Source organism: Mercenaria mercenaria, chromosome 9 (assembly GCF_021730395.1).
Source record: "Mercenaria mercenaria strain notata chromosome 9, MADL_Memer_1, whole genome shotgun sequence".
NCBI lineage: Eukaryota > Metazoa > Mollusca > Bivalvia > Venerida > Veneridae > Mercenaria > Mercenaria mercenaria.
The window spans coordinates 71,439,415-71,456,596 of record NC_069369.1 but is presented as its reverse complement, the minus strand read 5'-3'; the positions used below and the strand labels follow the sequence as shown (position 1 = coordinate 71,456,596).

The 17,182-nt window shown below is 36.5% G+C and overlaps 2 protein-coding genes across 23 annotated transcripts in view; one reads left to right on the top strand and one right to left on the bottom strand.

Moving 5' to 3' along the window:
• LOC123547421 (retinol dehydrogenase 12-like) overlaps positions 1–17,182 on the top strand; it is a 46,584-nt gene that overhangs the window by 27,655 nt on the left and 1,747 nt on the right. For 2 of the 21 annotated variants that reach the window (XM_053551671.1, XM_045334508.2), the window contains exon 6: positions 745–857. The exons of 1 other annotated variant lie outside the window; for it this stretch is intronic. In XM_053551671.1, coding sequence (XP_053407646.1) covers positions 745–857 — 113 coding nt within the window. Of the gene's footprint in view, positions 1–744; positions 858–1,660; positions 1,768–10,842; positions 10,994–11,914; positions 12,025–14,220; positions 14,240–17,182 lie in introns of those variants that run through there. 18 more of the 21 variants (XR_006685651.2, XR_006685646.2, XR_006685650.2 and 15 more) reach the window with 18 other exon arrangements.
• Positions 1,261–17,182, bottom strand: part of LOC123547420 (protein SERAC1-like) — a 59,016-nt gene continuing 43,094 nt past the window's right edge. The window contains exon 17 of one of the 2 annotated variants that reach the window (XM_045334507.2): positions 1,261–1,541. In XM_045334507.2, the coding sequence (XP_045190442.2) occupies positions 1,369–1,541 (173 nt within the window). In that variant the 3' untranslated portion in view covers positions 1,261–1,368. Of the gene's footprint in view, positions 1,542–15,101; positions 15,234–17,182 lie in introns of those variants that run through there. The other variant, XM_053551670.1, reaches the window with a different exon arrangement.

Here is a 17,182-nt window from a genome sequence, read left to right as displayed (position 1 = left end):
AACATAAGATCATAAGTGTATATCTTCGTTTAACACTGATTTTTAGGCGACGACCAAAACATTATGTCTGCCACACATTTTACTGATTTCACATCTGATTTGACATTATTGGCGTAATGCTTACATTTCAGGTAAATATTAGGTAGATTAATTTCAGGTAGATTAAGCCTTGAATAATAAGTAATTGGCAAGTGATGTTTTAGTGAATGAAAATCAGGAAAAGGAACAATAGTGGGCTTGATGACATCACACAGCATTGCCACTGCGACTTAAATCAACTAATTGCATTCTTATCTTCATTATATAATAGTTTCATAAATCACAGTCTAAGAAATGAGAGCACTTTTTCAGATATTTATTGAACAGCCCCCCCCCCACCCGTATTTGTATAGTTCAAGTAAAATAAGCAATATTAATTGCTAAATTTAATCCCTAAAATTCTTCAGGAATATGCAGTTATGTTGTTCATCCTGAAATTTGAAAAGTATATTCTATGCAGTTCTCTTAGTTATAAATCTTACCCTTACCATGCAGGACACGATTGGTTCTGCCTTTGCGACCAGTGTAGATCATGATCAGCCTGCACGTCCGTGCAGTCTGATCATGATTTGCACTGTTGGCTATTCAGCCAATATCTTTTTGGTAAGCATCCCTTTTAACAGTTAATGGTACTGTCCAAATTGAAAAATAGACATGTTCATTATAGAAATTTAGCAGGGTAAGAGCTAAAGTAATATAATTCAGGGGTACAGATGACATTGTGTGCTGTTCATCCCGGCCTTGTTCAGACACAACTTTTGAGACATTTACCACTACATTTAAAAGTTCTTGAAGTCATCATTACCTACTTTTGGAAGGTAAGACATTAACTAAGTGCTGGGTTAGCTGTGAACTATTTCTTTGGTATACCATATAATGCCTCTGCTTCAGAACTTGTGCACATTGCTTGATACAAAGTTAACCTATAATCAGAATTATATAACACCCTGGTTAAATGTCTCTTTGATAGCTCATCAGCTACCATACTTCACTTACTGTTGAACACCATATAGCTGTTGAGGCAGCACAAAATCAAATATATAGCTGTAGAGGCAGCACGAAATCAAATATAGCTGTAGAGGCAGCACAAAATCAAATATAGCTGTAGAGGCAGCATGAAATCAAATATAGCTGTAGAGGCAGCACAAAATCAAATATAGCTGTAGAGGCAGCACGAAATCAAATATAGCTGTAGAGGCAGCACAAAATCAAATATTATTGAACACCTTGGTAAAATGTTTTTTAAACGCAAATTCGTAGAAACTACGGACAGTCCGTAGATGTAAACAGGTCTGTAGCATCCATTTCCACTACCGTCCATGAACAGACTCAATCCGAGCCTGCAACATTTTTGTTTTTGTCATGTTGAGCGACCTGTGGAGATTCCACCTTTTCTATCTTACAAGCACAAACATGATTTCTGGGGATATATATGACAACAGCTTGTGCTTTTTTCTTTGTGTCTTTTGCCGTTCTAGCTGTCCCAGGTAAAATCGATATTCCTAAAATGTGAGACATTTTTTCTATGAATTTTCAAAAACCACTAGTCATGCAAACTGATTTGCTTACAACATTACTGTATTTGATTATATTTATATATATAAAAAATAATATAATTCAGGGGTGCAAACGTTTGCTGTACATCCCGGGACTGTTCGGACAGAACTTTTGAGGCATTTACCACTATATTTAAAACCTTTAGAAGTTGTCATTACATCTTTTTGGAAGGTGAGACATTAACCGAGTGTTAGGTTACCTGTTAACCAGTGTGTAGGACCAGATAATGAAGACTGGACTCAAACTGTACTAAACCAGTCTCAATAATTATTTAAAAAATTAAAAAAGCCTTAACCAGTCTCAAAAATTATAAGATAAAAAATCCTAAAAATTTAGATCCTTTAAATGAAATATTTCTATTGTTCAGTATCAAAATTATGTCAAAAACAATCTGTTTTCAGACTGGACTCCCAAACTTGATAATGTCTCCTTCATATAGTGGGGAAGACATATTGATTTAGTGCTGTTTATTTATCTGTCAGTCTGTCACAAAGTTTGTCCATGCTATTTTTCCAACACCACTGGGTGGATTTACACTACCAGTAAACTTCACAAGAATGATCATTACCAAGCCTAATCATGCTGCAAATATGGCCAAATAAGTAGCAGGTGGTCTATGAATGTGCACATCAACTTCTGCACACCAAAATGTTCGTCAGAATATGTAGTTTTCAGAACTGCCTGATGCCAGTTTCTAGTCACTGGGCAAAGTCCTCAAATTCAAGATGGCCGCCAACATGGCCGCTGATACATGAAAATGATACCCAATGCATAAAATTGCAAAATTAAAGCATTTAACTCTTGTAAATTAATTTGAAGTTATTATAAAAATGTGAAAGTTATAAATCTGCAAAATTATATGCATTTATCGATACGAAATACAACTTTTTGACACATTTTATACCAATTTTATATGGACTAAAATGTGATAATACTATTTTCTTGAACATACGGTCAATATACTGTGTTTGTATTCCTCTATTTACAGTTGTTCCTTATCCCGTGTTGAGTAAGTGATAATAAATTGTAATAACATTATTATTTTGTTAAAGGATACATTGAGCCCGCCCGCTTAGCTCAGTAGGTAAGAGCGTTGGTCTACGGATCGCGGGGTCGTGAGTTCGATCCTCGGGCGGGGCGTATGTTCTCCGTGACTATTTGATAAACGACACTGTGTCTGAAATCATTAGTCCTCCACCTCTGATTCATGTGGGGAAGTTGGCAGTTACTTGCGGAGAACAGGTTTGTACTGGTACAGAATCCAGGAACACTGGTTAGGTTAACTGCCCGCCGTTACATGACTGAAATACTGTTGAAAAATGCGTTAAACCCAAAACAAACAAACAAACAAACAAAGGATACATTCAAATTATTGATAATATATATATTTAAATGGAGGGGGGTAATTCAATATATGATATATCTGATAACAGGTAAAATAAAAAAATGAATTGATAATCATCTTCAGTTATGTATACATCCTACTATAGTTTCATTATCAAAACAATGTATGAACTACGAAATATATATTTAAACCAAACGTACCAAGTTTATTTAAAAATGGCCGCCAAGATGGCTGCCGCAATGTTTTTGTTATGACTTATATTTTATACCGGCAGCAAGTCCCCTGTGTACATCAAAATATAAATATAAAACTAAGACTCCTAGTTATTTGAAATATTGTTTACTCTTGAAAAGTAACCCTCCGGTCAGTCGGAGAATCACTGATCCTTCAGTTCAGGGCAGTCTCTTCTCAGGTGATCTCCCTGACAATTAAAGCATCTCCCTGGAGATCTAGGCAAAGTACGATTCTACAGCCAGTGATTTCCCCCACAATTAAAGCAGCTTCCCCATTCCGACTAGGACTACCTGATCTATACCCGGACAGTTTTCCCGATACTTATTTCTTCCGGGACTATACGGAGAAGGAGACAATGATTGATCAACTTTGGCGGTAAGCTCAGACGGTAGCGTTTTCTTGGTATTTAAGTTGGCTTTTGCTAGCGGTCTCCTGGACTTTAATCATACTATTTAGTTACTCTGAGAGGGTATGTTGCGTTGGGGTTGGAGCGACTTTAGAACTAAAAGTCGGACTTGAACTATCTGAGTCTGTACTGGAGGCAAGCCTCTATGAACGTCTGGGAATTGACTCCCTAGTAACCCTAATATTTGGACATTCCTTATGCGGAGACAGATTGCCCTGTAACGCATTATGGCACTGTTGAATTTCCTTAGCTCGTTCTAAGCACGAGCGTATTTTAGTTTGAGATGGATCACATGTTCAGCTGCACTTACGTCCGGCATTCCATAACAAAAACAGGTTACAGCCTGTGATTCTGTCAGTGCCTGGTCAACGAATGGAAATGCCTTAGTGGCCAATTCTAACACCCTATCTGACCAGTCGTCAAGGCTCTCATCGGGGCATTGTGTAGCAGACTGAAGCTGGACTAGATATCTTTTAGTGGGGGTGGGGTTAAAGCCTCAAAAATCCGTTCCAATTCTATAATTAGTTCTGCATAGGAGATGTTAGCCCTACGTGTGATTGGGTTTGAGAAGAACTCCCCTGCCTTCCCAGAAAGGTTCAATTCTATATGAAATTTGCTCTGTTCTTCTCCCACTCATTATAACGTGCGTATGTTTCAAACTTACGACGGAAGTTTCGCCAACTTGAAGTGCCATCATATGGTGGCAGTTTTGGCAGCTTAAAGTCTCTTCTTGGAATTTTGTTTTACTCTTGCAGAAGGTTGTGCGAGAGCAATCCCATTTTGGTTCATAAACTGCACACCCGAGCTATTATAGTCATGCAAACCAGAATTACTGGGGAGCACGTAAGGCGCCTGCTGTTGAGTCCCAAATAGCCGATTGGGGGCCCAGGTTTCATCGTTCAAGATGGAACCATTAGTTGGTAAATTGACTGGAGCCACAGCACTGACTTGATGTTCATAAGGCGTTGTATCTCTTGAATCCGAATATAACAGACCAGAACCTCCCCAAGGGTACATGATCTGAGCCGCAATCGACTCATTTACCCTGGGTAAGATCTGTGTCCTTGTGGCAGGCACTTGGAACGGTGCCCTAGCATGCACATTTGCATAAACTGGGTGCGGATCATGGGAGTAACCACGGCATGTATGCTGTCGAGGCCACTAAAGATATATTGGCGGGCATTTGCGCAAAGGACGCAGTCGTATGGTAAGATGGCAGTGCAGCACCTGTAGTATCTGGGATTGAGGGTAGACCGGACCCAGCTATACTGGTTGGAATGGATTGAACTCCAACGAAACCCATTCCGGGTGCCAGGGGTTGACACAAATGACCACCTCTGGGTTGTGCTACGCGAGAGGGAGCTTATATATTTGTACTAAGTGTGCCACTCATACAGTAGGGTGTTTGTGCAACAACATGGTCACTAGCTCCATGTGGAAAGGTTCGAACCACCGTTTGTTCCTCCGGTGAGATGTGGTACAGGAGCCATAGCCGGTATATATGTACTAATTCTAGGGGCCTGAGCCCGTGTCAACCATAGGGTAGGGTTGTCGAACCAGAGCGTTTTGATCAGGTAGATGGATATTATTCCAAATGTCACTTGTGGGTTTTGGTTCAGAAACTGTTGCGGGTACATTTGTGTCAATAGGAGAGGGTGGTCGCCTGTGCTACCCACATGGTAGGGTGGTCTAGCAATAGCATTCTGGCCCCTGTCAGGTGGACGGGACTGGTCCCAAGGGCCACCTGCTACTCCCTATAATTGGGCGGTTGTGCCAAAGTGGACTGTTTTATGTCGGGACACAGCCTATTCCATATTTCAGCCTGAGATTGTTGTACCGTACCCAGAACTGGTACAGCTGTACCATGATGATGGTCAAGTTCCCCACTCCCACTCATAGGATATAGCGGCATATACTTGGATGATGGTACAATTGTACCCTGTTGCGGGGCACGTTCCCCGGAACCACCCAAAAGATAATTTGGCACAAAAGCTGATGAGAGCGTATTCGTACCAGGCGGAGGTACTTGCCCCCGGTACCACTACTAAGACACGGATGCGGGCGTATTTGTACCATGTGGAGGTACTTGTCCTCCGGTGCCTCTACTAATAATACTTGGCCCGGAAACCGATGTGGGCGCATTTGTACCAACGGAGGTACTTGTCCCCCAGTACATCTTAATGCCATAGTCAGAATTGGTTTATATGTAGCAGGAGTCTGGCACACTTTGCCAGCATAGAGGTTCGATGCTGCTTGACCCGTCAGTTCAGACATACGGGAGGCGGGGGCTTGGCCCCTCATAATATTCGCCTGATGCGATACCAAAGATGAACTCTTTTCATTTGTATTTGGATAAGGGGAATGATCCCTCGTGCCACCCGTAAGGTTCAAAGATGTATACATTGCTGGACCAGACATACGGGAGGCAGGGGCTTGGCCCCTCTGAACATTCGCATGATGCGATACCAATGATGAACTCATTTCATTTGTATTTGGGTAAGGGGTATGATCCCTCGTGCCACCCGTAAGGTTCGAAGATGTATGCATTGCTGGATCAGACATACGGGAGCCGAGGCTTGGCCCCTCTGAATATTCGCGTGATGCGATCCCAAAGATGGACTCATTTCTATAGATATAAGTAAGAATTTTATTTCTACAGAAACAACTTACGTCTTACAAGTAAACTTGTAAAGTTGTGCGTATTTGACGTATACATTGATACCCCATTAAAAAGTGCCTAGATAGCTTCATGCATATGTTCTCAAAGACCTTCTTCAATTTAAGGCTTTTCTACATTTTGTTCTGCTATAATTACCTCATACTACAAAGTATGAGAAAACATATGCTTTCTTAAATAAAAAATAAATAGAATTAAGATGTTGCTATTTCAAAACCATGACTTACATGTAGATTACTAAAATCATATTGTGTCAGTTTGTATCAATCAATATGTGTTCAATGTATGTTGTTTTGTTGTTGTTGTTTTTTTAGAATTTAATAACATTCTAAAGGTTATTTATTGAAATCTTAAAAAGATGTCATTGCAGAGCAGTATTCCATATTTTACTGATACAAGCTTACAACTGAACATAAAATGTCGAAGACATTATTATGTATGTTGTATATTAATCATTTTTACATTCTCTTTTTACAAGAAAATGACTAGCCGACAGTAAATAAGTTTAAATCAGTATTTTATGTATTACTAAAGAAATATACTATTAAATGCTGTTTTAATCTTCGAATTTACATTTCAGCCTGTTTTAATTACTTTTAACGAACATATGTTTACTTCAAGATTGAGCCGTGTCATAATGTGAAAATGATATATTTTCATCATTTACTAATTACCCACACCAATTATGTAACTTAGTCTTAAAAATGTCAGTATATATGTCACATTTTATTCATGTAATAGTTCTTTTTCACGTATTTGTTTCGTCAAGAAAAAAATGCACATTAAAAAACCTGCACCTTTACTTGATATGAATTTTAAAGTATTACACATATTATATGTAAGTGTACATAGATTTACCCCACCCACTAAGCTGTTTACTTAGCCCTTGATTGTTGGATTAAAAGATAATAATTTAATTAAAAGTTGTCATTACAAATATTTATGATATAGTTTATGAAATTCTGAACATAATAAAGCATAAAACTTGTAAAATATAACCAAGCAATTAGAAGTGGTAGAATTATTAAAAGAATGTATGTAAAACAACGATTTTTTCTGATCATTGTGCATGCAAAATCCATCATATTTTGTAAGAATATATTTCAATTTACTTAAAGATGAAATAAACTATGTTTTAATCTATTCTGCAACAGAAACCAGTATAAGACTAGGACGATGCCTTTAAATTTGAAATATATTGTCCAGTCAATATGTATAGTCTAATTTTTAATTTTCGGCAGCCATATTGGCGGCCATCTTGAATTTGAGCACTTTGTCCATCACTTGCATTCTGGCATCAACTGGTTTTGGAAACTTAAGACTCTTGCAAACATTTTGATATATAGTTTGCGATGTGCACATTCGTAGACCACCTACCCCCCATGGAGGTGAACTCGTTTGCAACAGTATAAGTGTTCATGTCAACAGTATTTTTCAGTTTGGTGATTTTTAAAAGAATTATTGTCCTTGATTCGTCAAATTTTAAGATAGTTTCGCCACTTCTCTTACAATATTTGGTGGATTTCCACCAAACTTTACAGAAGTGATCAGTGTCAAGCCTAAGTCTGCATATTACTGGCTTGTTCAGGTTCAGTGATTTTTAGCTCGACTTTTCGAATAAAAATGTAGAGCTATTGCACTCGCCCCGGCGTCGGTGTCGCCGTTGGTTAAAGTTTTTGATAAAGTCAAATGTCTCTGTTACTATCAAAGCTATTGACTTGAAACTTAAAATAGGTATTTACTATCAAAGTCTACACCAGGAGAAACAATCCCCATAACTCTGATTGAATTTTGACAGAATTATGCCCCTTTTTAACTTAGAATTTTTGGTTAAAGTTTTTGATAAAGTCAAATATCTCTGTTACTGTCAAAGCTATTGACTTGAAACTTAAAATACTTATTTACCATCAAAATCTACACCAGGAGAAACAATCCCCACAACTCTGATTGAATTTTGACATAATTATGCCCCTTTTTTACTTAGAATTTTTTGTTAAAATTTTTCATAAAGTGAGATATCTCTGTTACTATCAAAGCTTTTGACTTGAAACTTAAAATACTTATTTATCATCAAAGTCTACACCAGGAAAAACAATCCCCATAACTCTGATTTGAATTTTGACAGAATTATGCTCCTTTTTAACTTAGAGTTTTTGTTAAATTTTTTGATAAAGTCAAATATCTCTGTTACTATTAAAGCTTTTGACTTGAAACTCAAAATAGTTATTTACTATCAAAGTCTACACCAGGAGACACAATTCCCATAACTCTGATTTGATTTTTGATAGAATTATGCCCCTTTTAACTTACAATATATTTTTTTTAATTTTGATAAAGTCAAATATCTCTGTTACTATTAAAGCTTTTGACTTGAAACTCAAAATAATTATAATCTATCAAAGTCTACACCAGGAGACACAGTTCCCATATCTCTGATTTGAATTTTGACAGAATTATGTCCCTTTTTAACTTGGATTTTTTTTTTACTGGCAAAGCTCTAATTCAGAGTCAAGCACTGAGAAAAGTCAACGTGTTGTCTTACGGACAGCTCTTGTTAGTTGAGTTATTGCCCTTGATTTGTGGTATTTTAGCTTGTCAATGCAACTGCTCCTAAATCTCTATGAGGAATTACACAATACTTCAATAGAGTGAATCTTGATTATCTCAAGGTCATGTAGGGTCAAAAACTAGGTCACCAGGTCAAATCAAAGGAAAAGCTACTTGACATTCTGGAGGCCACATTTATGACCATTTCTAAAGGAAACTTAGTCAGAATGTTAATCTTGATGATCTATAGGTCAAGTTCAAATCTGGGTCAGTTGGGCTCAAGAACTAGGTCACTTGGACAAATCAAAGGAAAAGCTTGTTAACACTCTAGAGGCCACATTTATGATGTGTCTTCATGAAACTTAGTCAGAATGTTAATCTTGATGATCTTTAGGTCAGATTCGAATCTGGGTCATGTGGGGTCAAAAACTAGGTTACCAGGTCAGATCAAAGGAAAAGCTAGTTAACACTCTAAAGGTCTTAATTTTGGCCCAATCTTAATGAAACTTGGTCAGAATGTTACCCTCAATAAAGTCTTGGATGAGTTTGATATTGGGTCATCTGAGGTCAAAAACTAGGTCACCAGGTCAAATCAAAGGAAAAGCTTGTTAACACTGTAGAGACCACATTTATGACTGTATCTTCATGAAACTTGGTCAGAATGTTAATCTTGATGACCTCAAGGTCCACTTTGAATCTGGGTCATGTGTGGTCAAAAATTAGGTCATGGGGTCAAATCAAAGGAAAAGCTAGTTAACACTGTAGAGGCCACATTTATGACCATATCTTAATGAAACTTAGTCAGAATGTTAATCTTGATGATTCCTAGGTCAGGTGAGCGATACAGGGACTTCATGGCCCTCTTGTTTGTCAAATTGTATGATATTTTGGAAGCTTTATCTTTGGGCTGATTTTCACCAAACCTGACAGGAATTATCAGTGCCAGGCCTAGTTATGCATATCATTGGCATGCTATGGTTCAGTGATTTTCAATAGAGTTGTGGCCCTTGATTTGTTGTTTATTACATGTGTATAGTGTTTATATCTGAGTTACTTCTCCTACACCACTGGTTGGACTTCCACCTGTCAAGGAGTTATCACTGCTTAATCTGTGTATATGGTTGGAATGTTATATAATTTTCCCTATGTTGTGGCCCTTCATTTGTGGCATTTTATAATTTCTGCATGGTAAGTGATGGGAGACATACATTGTGTAATTGATATTGGTTTACATGACAGTTTTTGTACCAGTCTGCTTTGGAGTATGCAGTGATCTGATAATACTTTTCACTAGTCACCTATTTTCCCTTCCATTTATCAGAGTATAATTCATAATACAGCTAGGTAACTTTACTATCTCATCTAACCCAGCTCCTACTCTTACCTTTTTTTCTGATATCATAAAGGAATCTTGGTGCATTATCCACTAATTTTGCATCTTAAATTTTTTATTCTAATTTATTTCTAACAAAAAAGGCCTTCAAGTGGTTTGTCGTCTATTTTATAATGATTCAGAGTTCAGATAGGCAAGAATTGAACCATGAGAGTGTTAGCCCAAGTGGTTTAATATCTAAGCATCTGAATGACGAACCATGGTAAATTAGACGACAAGTCACAAGAAGGCCTTGATTGTTTTCAGTCTTACATTGTTGTTGAAATATTTTGGTGAAAATAATGCTGGGCTTCATTTATTTGAGTAGTAATGAACCAGACGTCACGCTGTAATTTGATATCACAATGCTCTTTTACCGCTCCGCGCATCAACCATTGTTTATCGTAGAATATACAGAGCTTGAACTTCTTTTTTGTTTAACTAGCAATCAGATCGAGCCATGTTACAACTCTTAATAATATCTGAATTTCGTGTATCTCGATATAGGGAATTATTGGCTTAGTAAGACCCAGAATCTGAGGGTAGAGAATTGAAATTATAGACCAGCTTTAAAACTCAAAACTAAACATTGGTCATTTTCAAACAGTTAGATGATAGAGGTTTAAATTGGCAGGTTCACATTTTGAAGTATATTTCTTATACAGGAAACCTTTGAGCAATATTCAGAATTATTTGATAGGTCTGACATGTTACAGTGTACATCCAGGGACTGTAAATTCAGAAGTGTGGAGACATCTTCCCTTGCTCCCTAGCCTTTTCATGGCTATACCTAGGTATCTACTTTTTAAGGTGAGACTGATATTGTTTTGTAGCATGCATCAAAATTGTATGTTGTATTTATATATTTTATTAGCTTCCTCATTATTATTTAAACTTTTTGGGCATTAGATGTTTGCACTCTGAAATCAGGTTTGATGCTCAGTTCAACACTAGGACTCGAAGTTTTTTTTCATAAGGTGGCTTCCACATTTTTGTTATGAACATATTAAAGTCTACTAAATTCTTTCAGTTTTTGCTACTGTTTTCTCCAATATTTGTCAAAGATTTAATTATTGATAATATACTGGTAGCAAAAAAACTGTTGAATCCATTATTTTTTATTGCCTCCCTTTATGGCTCTTACTGTTCTAAGCTTTTGTGTAGTATTGAAAGTAGTGCTTTTCTAACCATGTATTGTGCTTAACATCAATTTGAACAGCTCCTTTATCTGCTACAACAACCCTTAATTTATGTAACTTCTATGTATACTGCTGGTAGACGTGAGCCACTCCACTCTGGTTCAGTGAAATACTAGATTATTATGATAATTGTTACGTTGTCTTATTTTCTGGATGAAAACCCCATGTTTGCACAAGGCCTGTGAATATTAGATTCTTGTACAATGTCTTTGTTTTAGCATGGATCAACTCACATTTGTACCAAAAGTCATTTAAATAGACCTTTGTCAGTTCTTCTCTCTCAACAACATAGTTAATTTTGTTTTGTTTGGGTAAGTCACAGTGTAGTAAGGTACTGGATATCTGTTATTCTGTAAAGGCTGAAAAGTGAATAAAATATTTTGAGTGAACAAAAAGTGAGTTTTTTTAACATTTACAGTCTTTTTGGATTACTGCAGTGGTGACTGGACTTGTTTTAGGGGCAAGAACTTCATTTTTGCATCAAGGGCAATTGAATATTACCAACTAGATTATTTTACAATGCATTGTCTTATTGTAGGGGTGAGCACCTCATGTTTGCATCCAGGTCCAGTGAATACTAGATTATTGTATGATGCATTCAACCCTGTTCTCAAACCATTGCACTTTATAGCTGCATGCTTTTTAAAGGTAGTGTTGCTAATACCTAATCCTTACTAATCATAGTAAATTTTCAGAGGTGCTTTTTTCACAGAATTCTTGAAAAATGGAACTTGATATTTTTATGAAAAGTAGAAATTTATGTAAAATTCCCTTGTAATCCTGTACAATCCAGAATTTTTTAAAATCAGTATTGAAAAAACAGTTTAAAGTTTTAGGCTGATTTTGAGATGTGGCCATTTTGAAGTATGTGACTTCATTTTCACACTTTTGGATTATAATTCTGCCCTTCGAAAAAAAGGGTTTATTCTTTAGCACATGTCAGTAACTGAAGAATGTTTTGTAAGATGATTTTCTGAGATCAGTAGATGACATCACTGTTTTTTAGCTCACCTGTCACAAAGTGACAAGGTGAGCTTTTGTGATCGCGCGGCGTCCGTCCATCCGTGCGTGCGTGCCTGCGTCACATTTTTTATGGGATCTTTATGAAAGTTGATCAGAATGTTCATCTTGATGATATCTAGGTCAAGTTCGAAACTGGGTCACGTGCCTTCAAAAACTAGGTCAGTAGGTCTAAAAATAGAAAAACCTTGTGACCTCTCTAGAGGCCATATATTTCACAAGATCTTCATGAAAATTGATCAGAATGTTCACCTTGATGATATCTAGGTCAAGTTCGAAACTGGGTCATGTGCCATCAAAAACTAGGTCAGTATGTCTAAAAATAGAAAAACCTTGTGACCTCTCTAGAGGCCATATATTTCAAAAGATCTTCATGAAAATTGGTTAGAACGTTCACCGTGATGATATCTAGGTCAAGTTCGAAACTTGGTCACGTGCCATCAAAAACTAGGTCAGTAGTTCATATAATAGAAAAACCTTGTGACCTCTCTAAAGGCCATATTTTTCATGGGATCTGTATGAAAGTTGGTCTGAATGTTCATCTTGATGATATCTAGGTCAAGTTCGAAACTGGGTCACATGCCGTCAAAAACTAGGTCAGTAGGTCAAATAATAAAAAAACCTTGTGACCTCTCTAAAGGCCATATTTTTCATGGGATCTGAATGAAAGTTGGTCTGAATATTCATCTTGATGATATCTAGGTCAAGTTCAAAAGTGGGTCACGTGCCATCAAAAACTAGGTCAGTAGGTCTAAACATAGAAAAACCTTGTGACCTCTCTAGAGGCCATATATTTCATGGGATCTTCATGAAAATTGGTCAGAATGTTCACCTTGATGATATCTAGGTCAAGTTCGAAACAGAGTCATGTGCGGTCAAGAACTAGGTCAGTAGGTCTAAAAATAGAAAAACCTTGTGACCTCTCTAGAGGCCATACCCTTGAATGGATCTTCATGAAAATTGGTCAGAATGTTCACCTTGATAGTATCTAGGTCAAATTTGAAACTGGGTCAGCTGCAGTCAAAAACTAGGTCAGTAGGTCAAGTAATAAAAAAACTTTGTGACCTCTCTAGAGGCCATACTTTTCATGGGATCTGTATGAAAGTTGGTCTGAATGTTCATCTTGATGACATCTAGGTCAAGTTTGAAACTGGGTCAACTGCGGTCAAAAACTAGGTCAGTAGGTCTAAAATAAGTGAGAATGTTCACCTTGATGATATCTAGGTAAAATTCAAAACAGGGTCACGTACCTTCGAAAACTAGGTCAATAGGTAAAATAATAGAAAAACCTTGTGACCTCTCTAGAGACCATATTTTTCAATGGATCTTCATGAAAATTGGTCAGAATTTTTATCTTGATAATATCTAGGTCAAGTTCAAATCTGGGTCACATGAGCTCAAAAACCAGGTCACTATGTCAAATAATAGAAAAAACGACGTCATACTCAAAACTGGGTCATGTGGGAAGAGGTGAGCGATTCAGGACCATCATGGTCCTCTTGTTTAATGATAGATTTCCTTTGTTTAGGGAGACGTGTAGATCAAAGTTCAAGGTCACAGATATCTCTGAGGCTGAAAAATATTTCTGATATGATCTGTGTCCTGATCAGGTGTTTAGAAATTAGCACTTTTGAATTTCATTTTACTAATGTTGTAAACTTTGTTCTAGATTTACTAAAGAAATTGCTGTTATACAAGTTATTTTTCTTTAAAATTAATTGATCTGTTCAATTAAATATGACTTAAAATGTACAAATACAGTTATTAGTAATTAAGTGAGTTTATTTCTGCATAATAAAAGTTATTTTATTTATTATGGATTAGTTACATTCTGCAGCATCAGGTAATGTTGTGTTATAATCAGTTGCATGGAATCTGCATGTATGCATGTTATAAAATTATTTTTATCTCTTAGTAGCTTAACTATTTGAAGAGTAGTCCGAACTATTCTATTCACCCTGGTGTCAGCGTCGGCGTCACACCTTAGTTTCTTGCATGCAAGTATGTATAGCTATCTTTCAAAGGCATATATAGCTTAGAAACTTACTTTTTCTTTTTCTAGGTCAATTACCAACCTGACTGGGTCAATTCCCATAATTCTGTAATCCAGATATTGGATTGAAACTTTACCTGTCTTCGGGTTATAAAACTAGGTGATAGCATGAAGTCCCATAACTTTGACATGTACTTTGGCCAAATTATGCCTCCTTTTGGGCTTACAAAATCCTGGTTAAAGTTTTGCATGCAAGTTACTATCTCAAAAATTAATGCAAATATTGGTTTGAAACTTCACACATTTCTTCGGGTTAATAAAACTAGGTCATAGCACCAGAGTCCCATAACTCTGACACGTATTTTGCAAAATTATGTCCTCTTTTGAACTTAACAGCTGTTAAAATTTTGCATGCAAGTTACTATCTCCAAAACTAATGCAGAAACTGGGTTGAAGCTCTGTTGATATTTTTAACATTTAGGGTAATATTCCGGCTTCTGGGACAACAATTTGAAATTGAATAATTGAGCATTGGCCGTCTTACAGACAGGTCATGTAAATGTTTTACAACGCTACATTATATGCAATTGCTGTCATTATTACCATCTGTTTTGGTCTGCATGATCATGTATTAAAAATAAATATATTTCAGTCGGTGGGCCTCTGGCCAAGGACTTTTTGTTCCATTTTCCCTTTCCCAGAGTAGGGTTAAATTTAAGATGGGGCCAAATTCTTTCTTGTAAAGAATCCAACATTTGGCTTGTGATAGGTCGTTTGTTCTACCAAAGTGATGATCCTTTTCTGACGTCTTTCTCCATCTCCATCTTTAAAGCTGGAAAGTTGGCTTATGAAAAAAAGAAAACTTTTACAGAGGTTTTAAATTCAAAATAAAACTGAATTTTAAAGGTCTGCTAGAACATGTATAATATGCAAGTTTTATCTAGAAAACAAGAACATCTGATGCTAGGGTAAGTTAATCAATCTGTTAGGTTAATCTTAGGATAGGTCACTTTAAGACTTGTAACAGTTTTTGACAGATAAAACTTTCTTGCAACTAAGTCAAAATCAAAGTTTAAGTATATTGATAGATATGGCCTGATTGTTATTATCACTTACATGCCAGAGCAGATTTCAAGTGACCTTTCTGAAAAGTTACTAATAAACTTCGATAATGTGGCAGTTGACCTCAATACAATCGACACTGTTTATTTTCCAATACAGGTAAATCCAATATTTGCTTTACAATAGATCTATGACTGATTATCTTTGAACACACCTGGACTTATTGGACTCAACTGCCAAATTATCAAAGTTTATTAGTACTGCTTGATATAACTAAAATATTGACAAAAGATATGTATATTTTGTCTGTAACCACTAATCCTTAATAAATGCTCACTGCACTAACAATTGAACCCATTATCTTAATATATTATTACATGACTCATTATATAAAGACAAACTTTGTTCATTCGAACTTGACGAGACAGGCAAAGTAAGTTAAGAGTTATTGGTAGTGGAGCGTTACAATAGTATACATTATATATAAATTTTGCCAAGACCTGACATTAAGTTTGAATGAAGGATGGTGTTCAAGCGAACAAAGTTTGACTGTAAATTGCCTGTCAGAAGTGTGTTATATAATCGGTCATTCAGCACCTTGACTTGACTACCGGTATTAAGCCAACGGTTTAAAAATTAAATTGTGAAAATCAATTTATAATGTCATGTAGTAAAACACTTACTGAATGGCTTGCTGGTCAGTACTTACTACTATTCGCTCAAGGGCAATAGTGTTGACTACTGACCTGTAAGCCATTCAGTAATTGTGTAATATTGCTGTTCAGTAATTATGCTGTAAAGGTCACTTTGAATTTGACAATACTTTTTAGCTCACCTGAGCACGAAGTGCTCAAGGTGAGCTTTTGTGATCGCCCTGTGTCCGTCCGTCGTCCGTCGTCACAATTTTGGCCCAATCTTAATGAAACTTGGTCAAAGTGTTACCCTCAATAAAATCTTGGACGAGTTCGATATTGGGTCAAAAACTAGGTCACCAGATCAAACAAAGGAAAAGCTTGTTAACGCTCTAGAGGTCACAATTTTGGCCCTATCTTAATGAAACTTGGTCAGAATGTTACCCTCAATAAGATCTTGGAAGAGTTCAATATTGGGTAATCTGGGTTCAAAAACTAGGTCACCAGGTCAAATCAAAGGAAAAGCTTGTTAACACTCAAGAGGTCACATTTATGACTGTATCTTCATTAGGGGTGACTATTGAGGCCAATTTTGACTATTGCAATACTATTGATATTGCTTAAAAACTATTGCGATACTATTCTATTGCAGGTTACTATTGCGATACTATTGCAATAGTTATCGGCCATCCTATTTTATACAGTAAAGCTACCAACTGGCATTGTTACACAGTGTAAGAGACGGCACTGTTTATAATTGCTGTTAACACACATTGAGATGTTTGTATAAATGAAATGGACAGAAATGATTCTAACATTAAATATGTCTTGACTTCCTTAGCTTTGGAACAATAAGTAAAACAATAAACCTATGCAAGGTATACTCAAACGAATCGGCCATTTTGTTGCAAGTGTCAACATGTTTAATAACCCAAAGCATCGAAAAAGACGAAAATTAACGGATCGGTTTAAGGTGTACCAGCACTAAATGAAGGGCCCTACCGAACAGTTTGCTGTATAATACAAGTATCCTTCTTTCTCCATGTCCATAGTACATTTTCTCATCTAAGATTAACAGGTTTTTAATATTATTTAATCA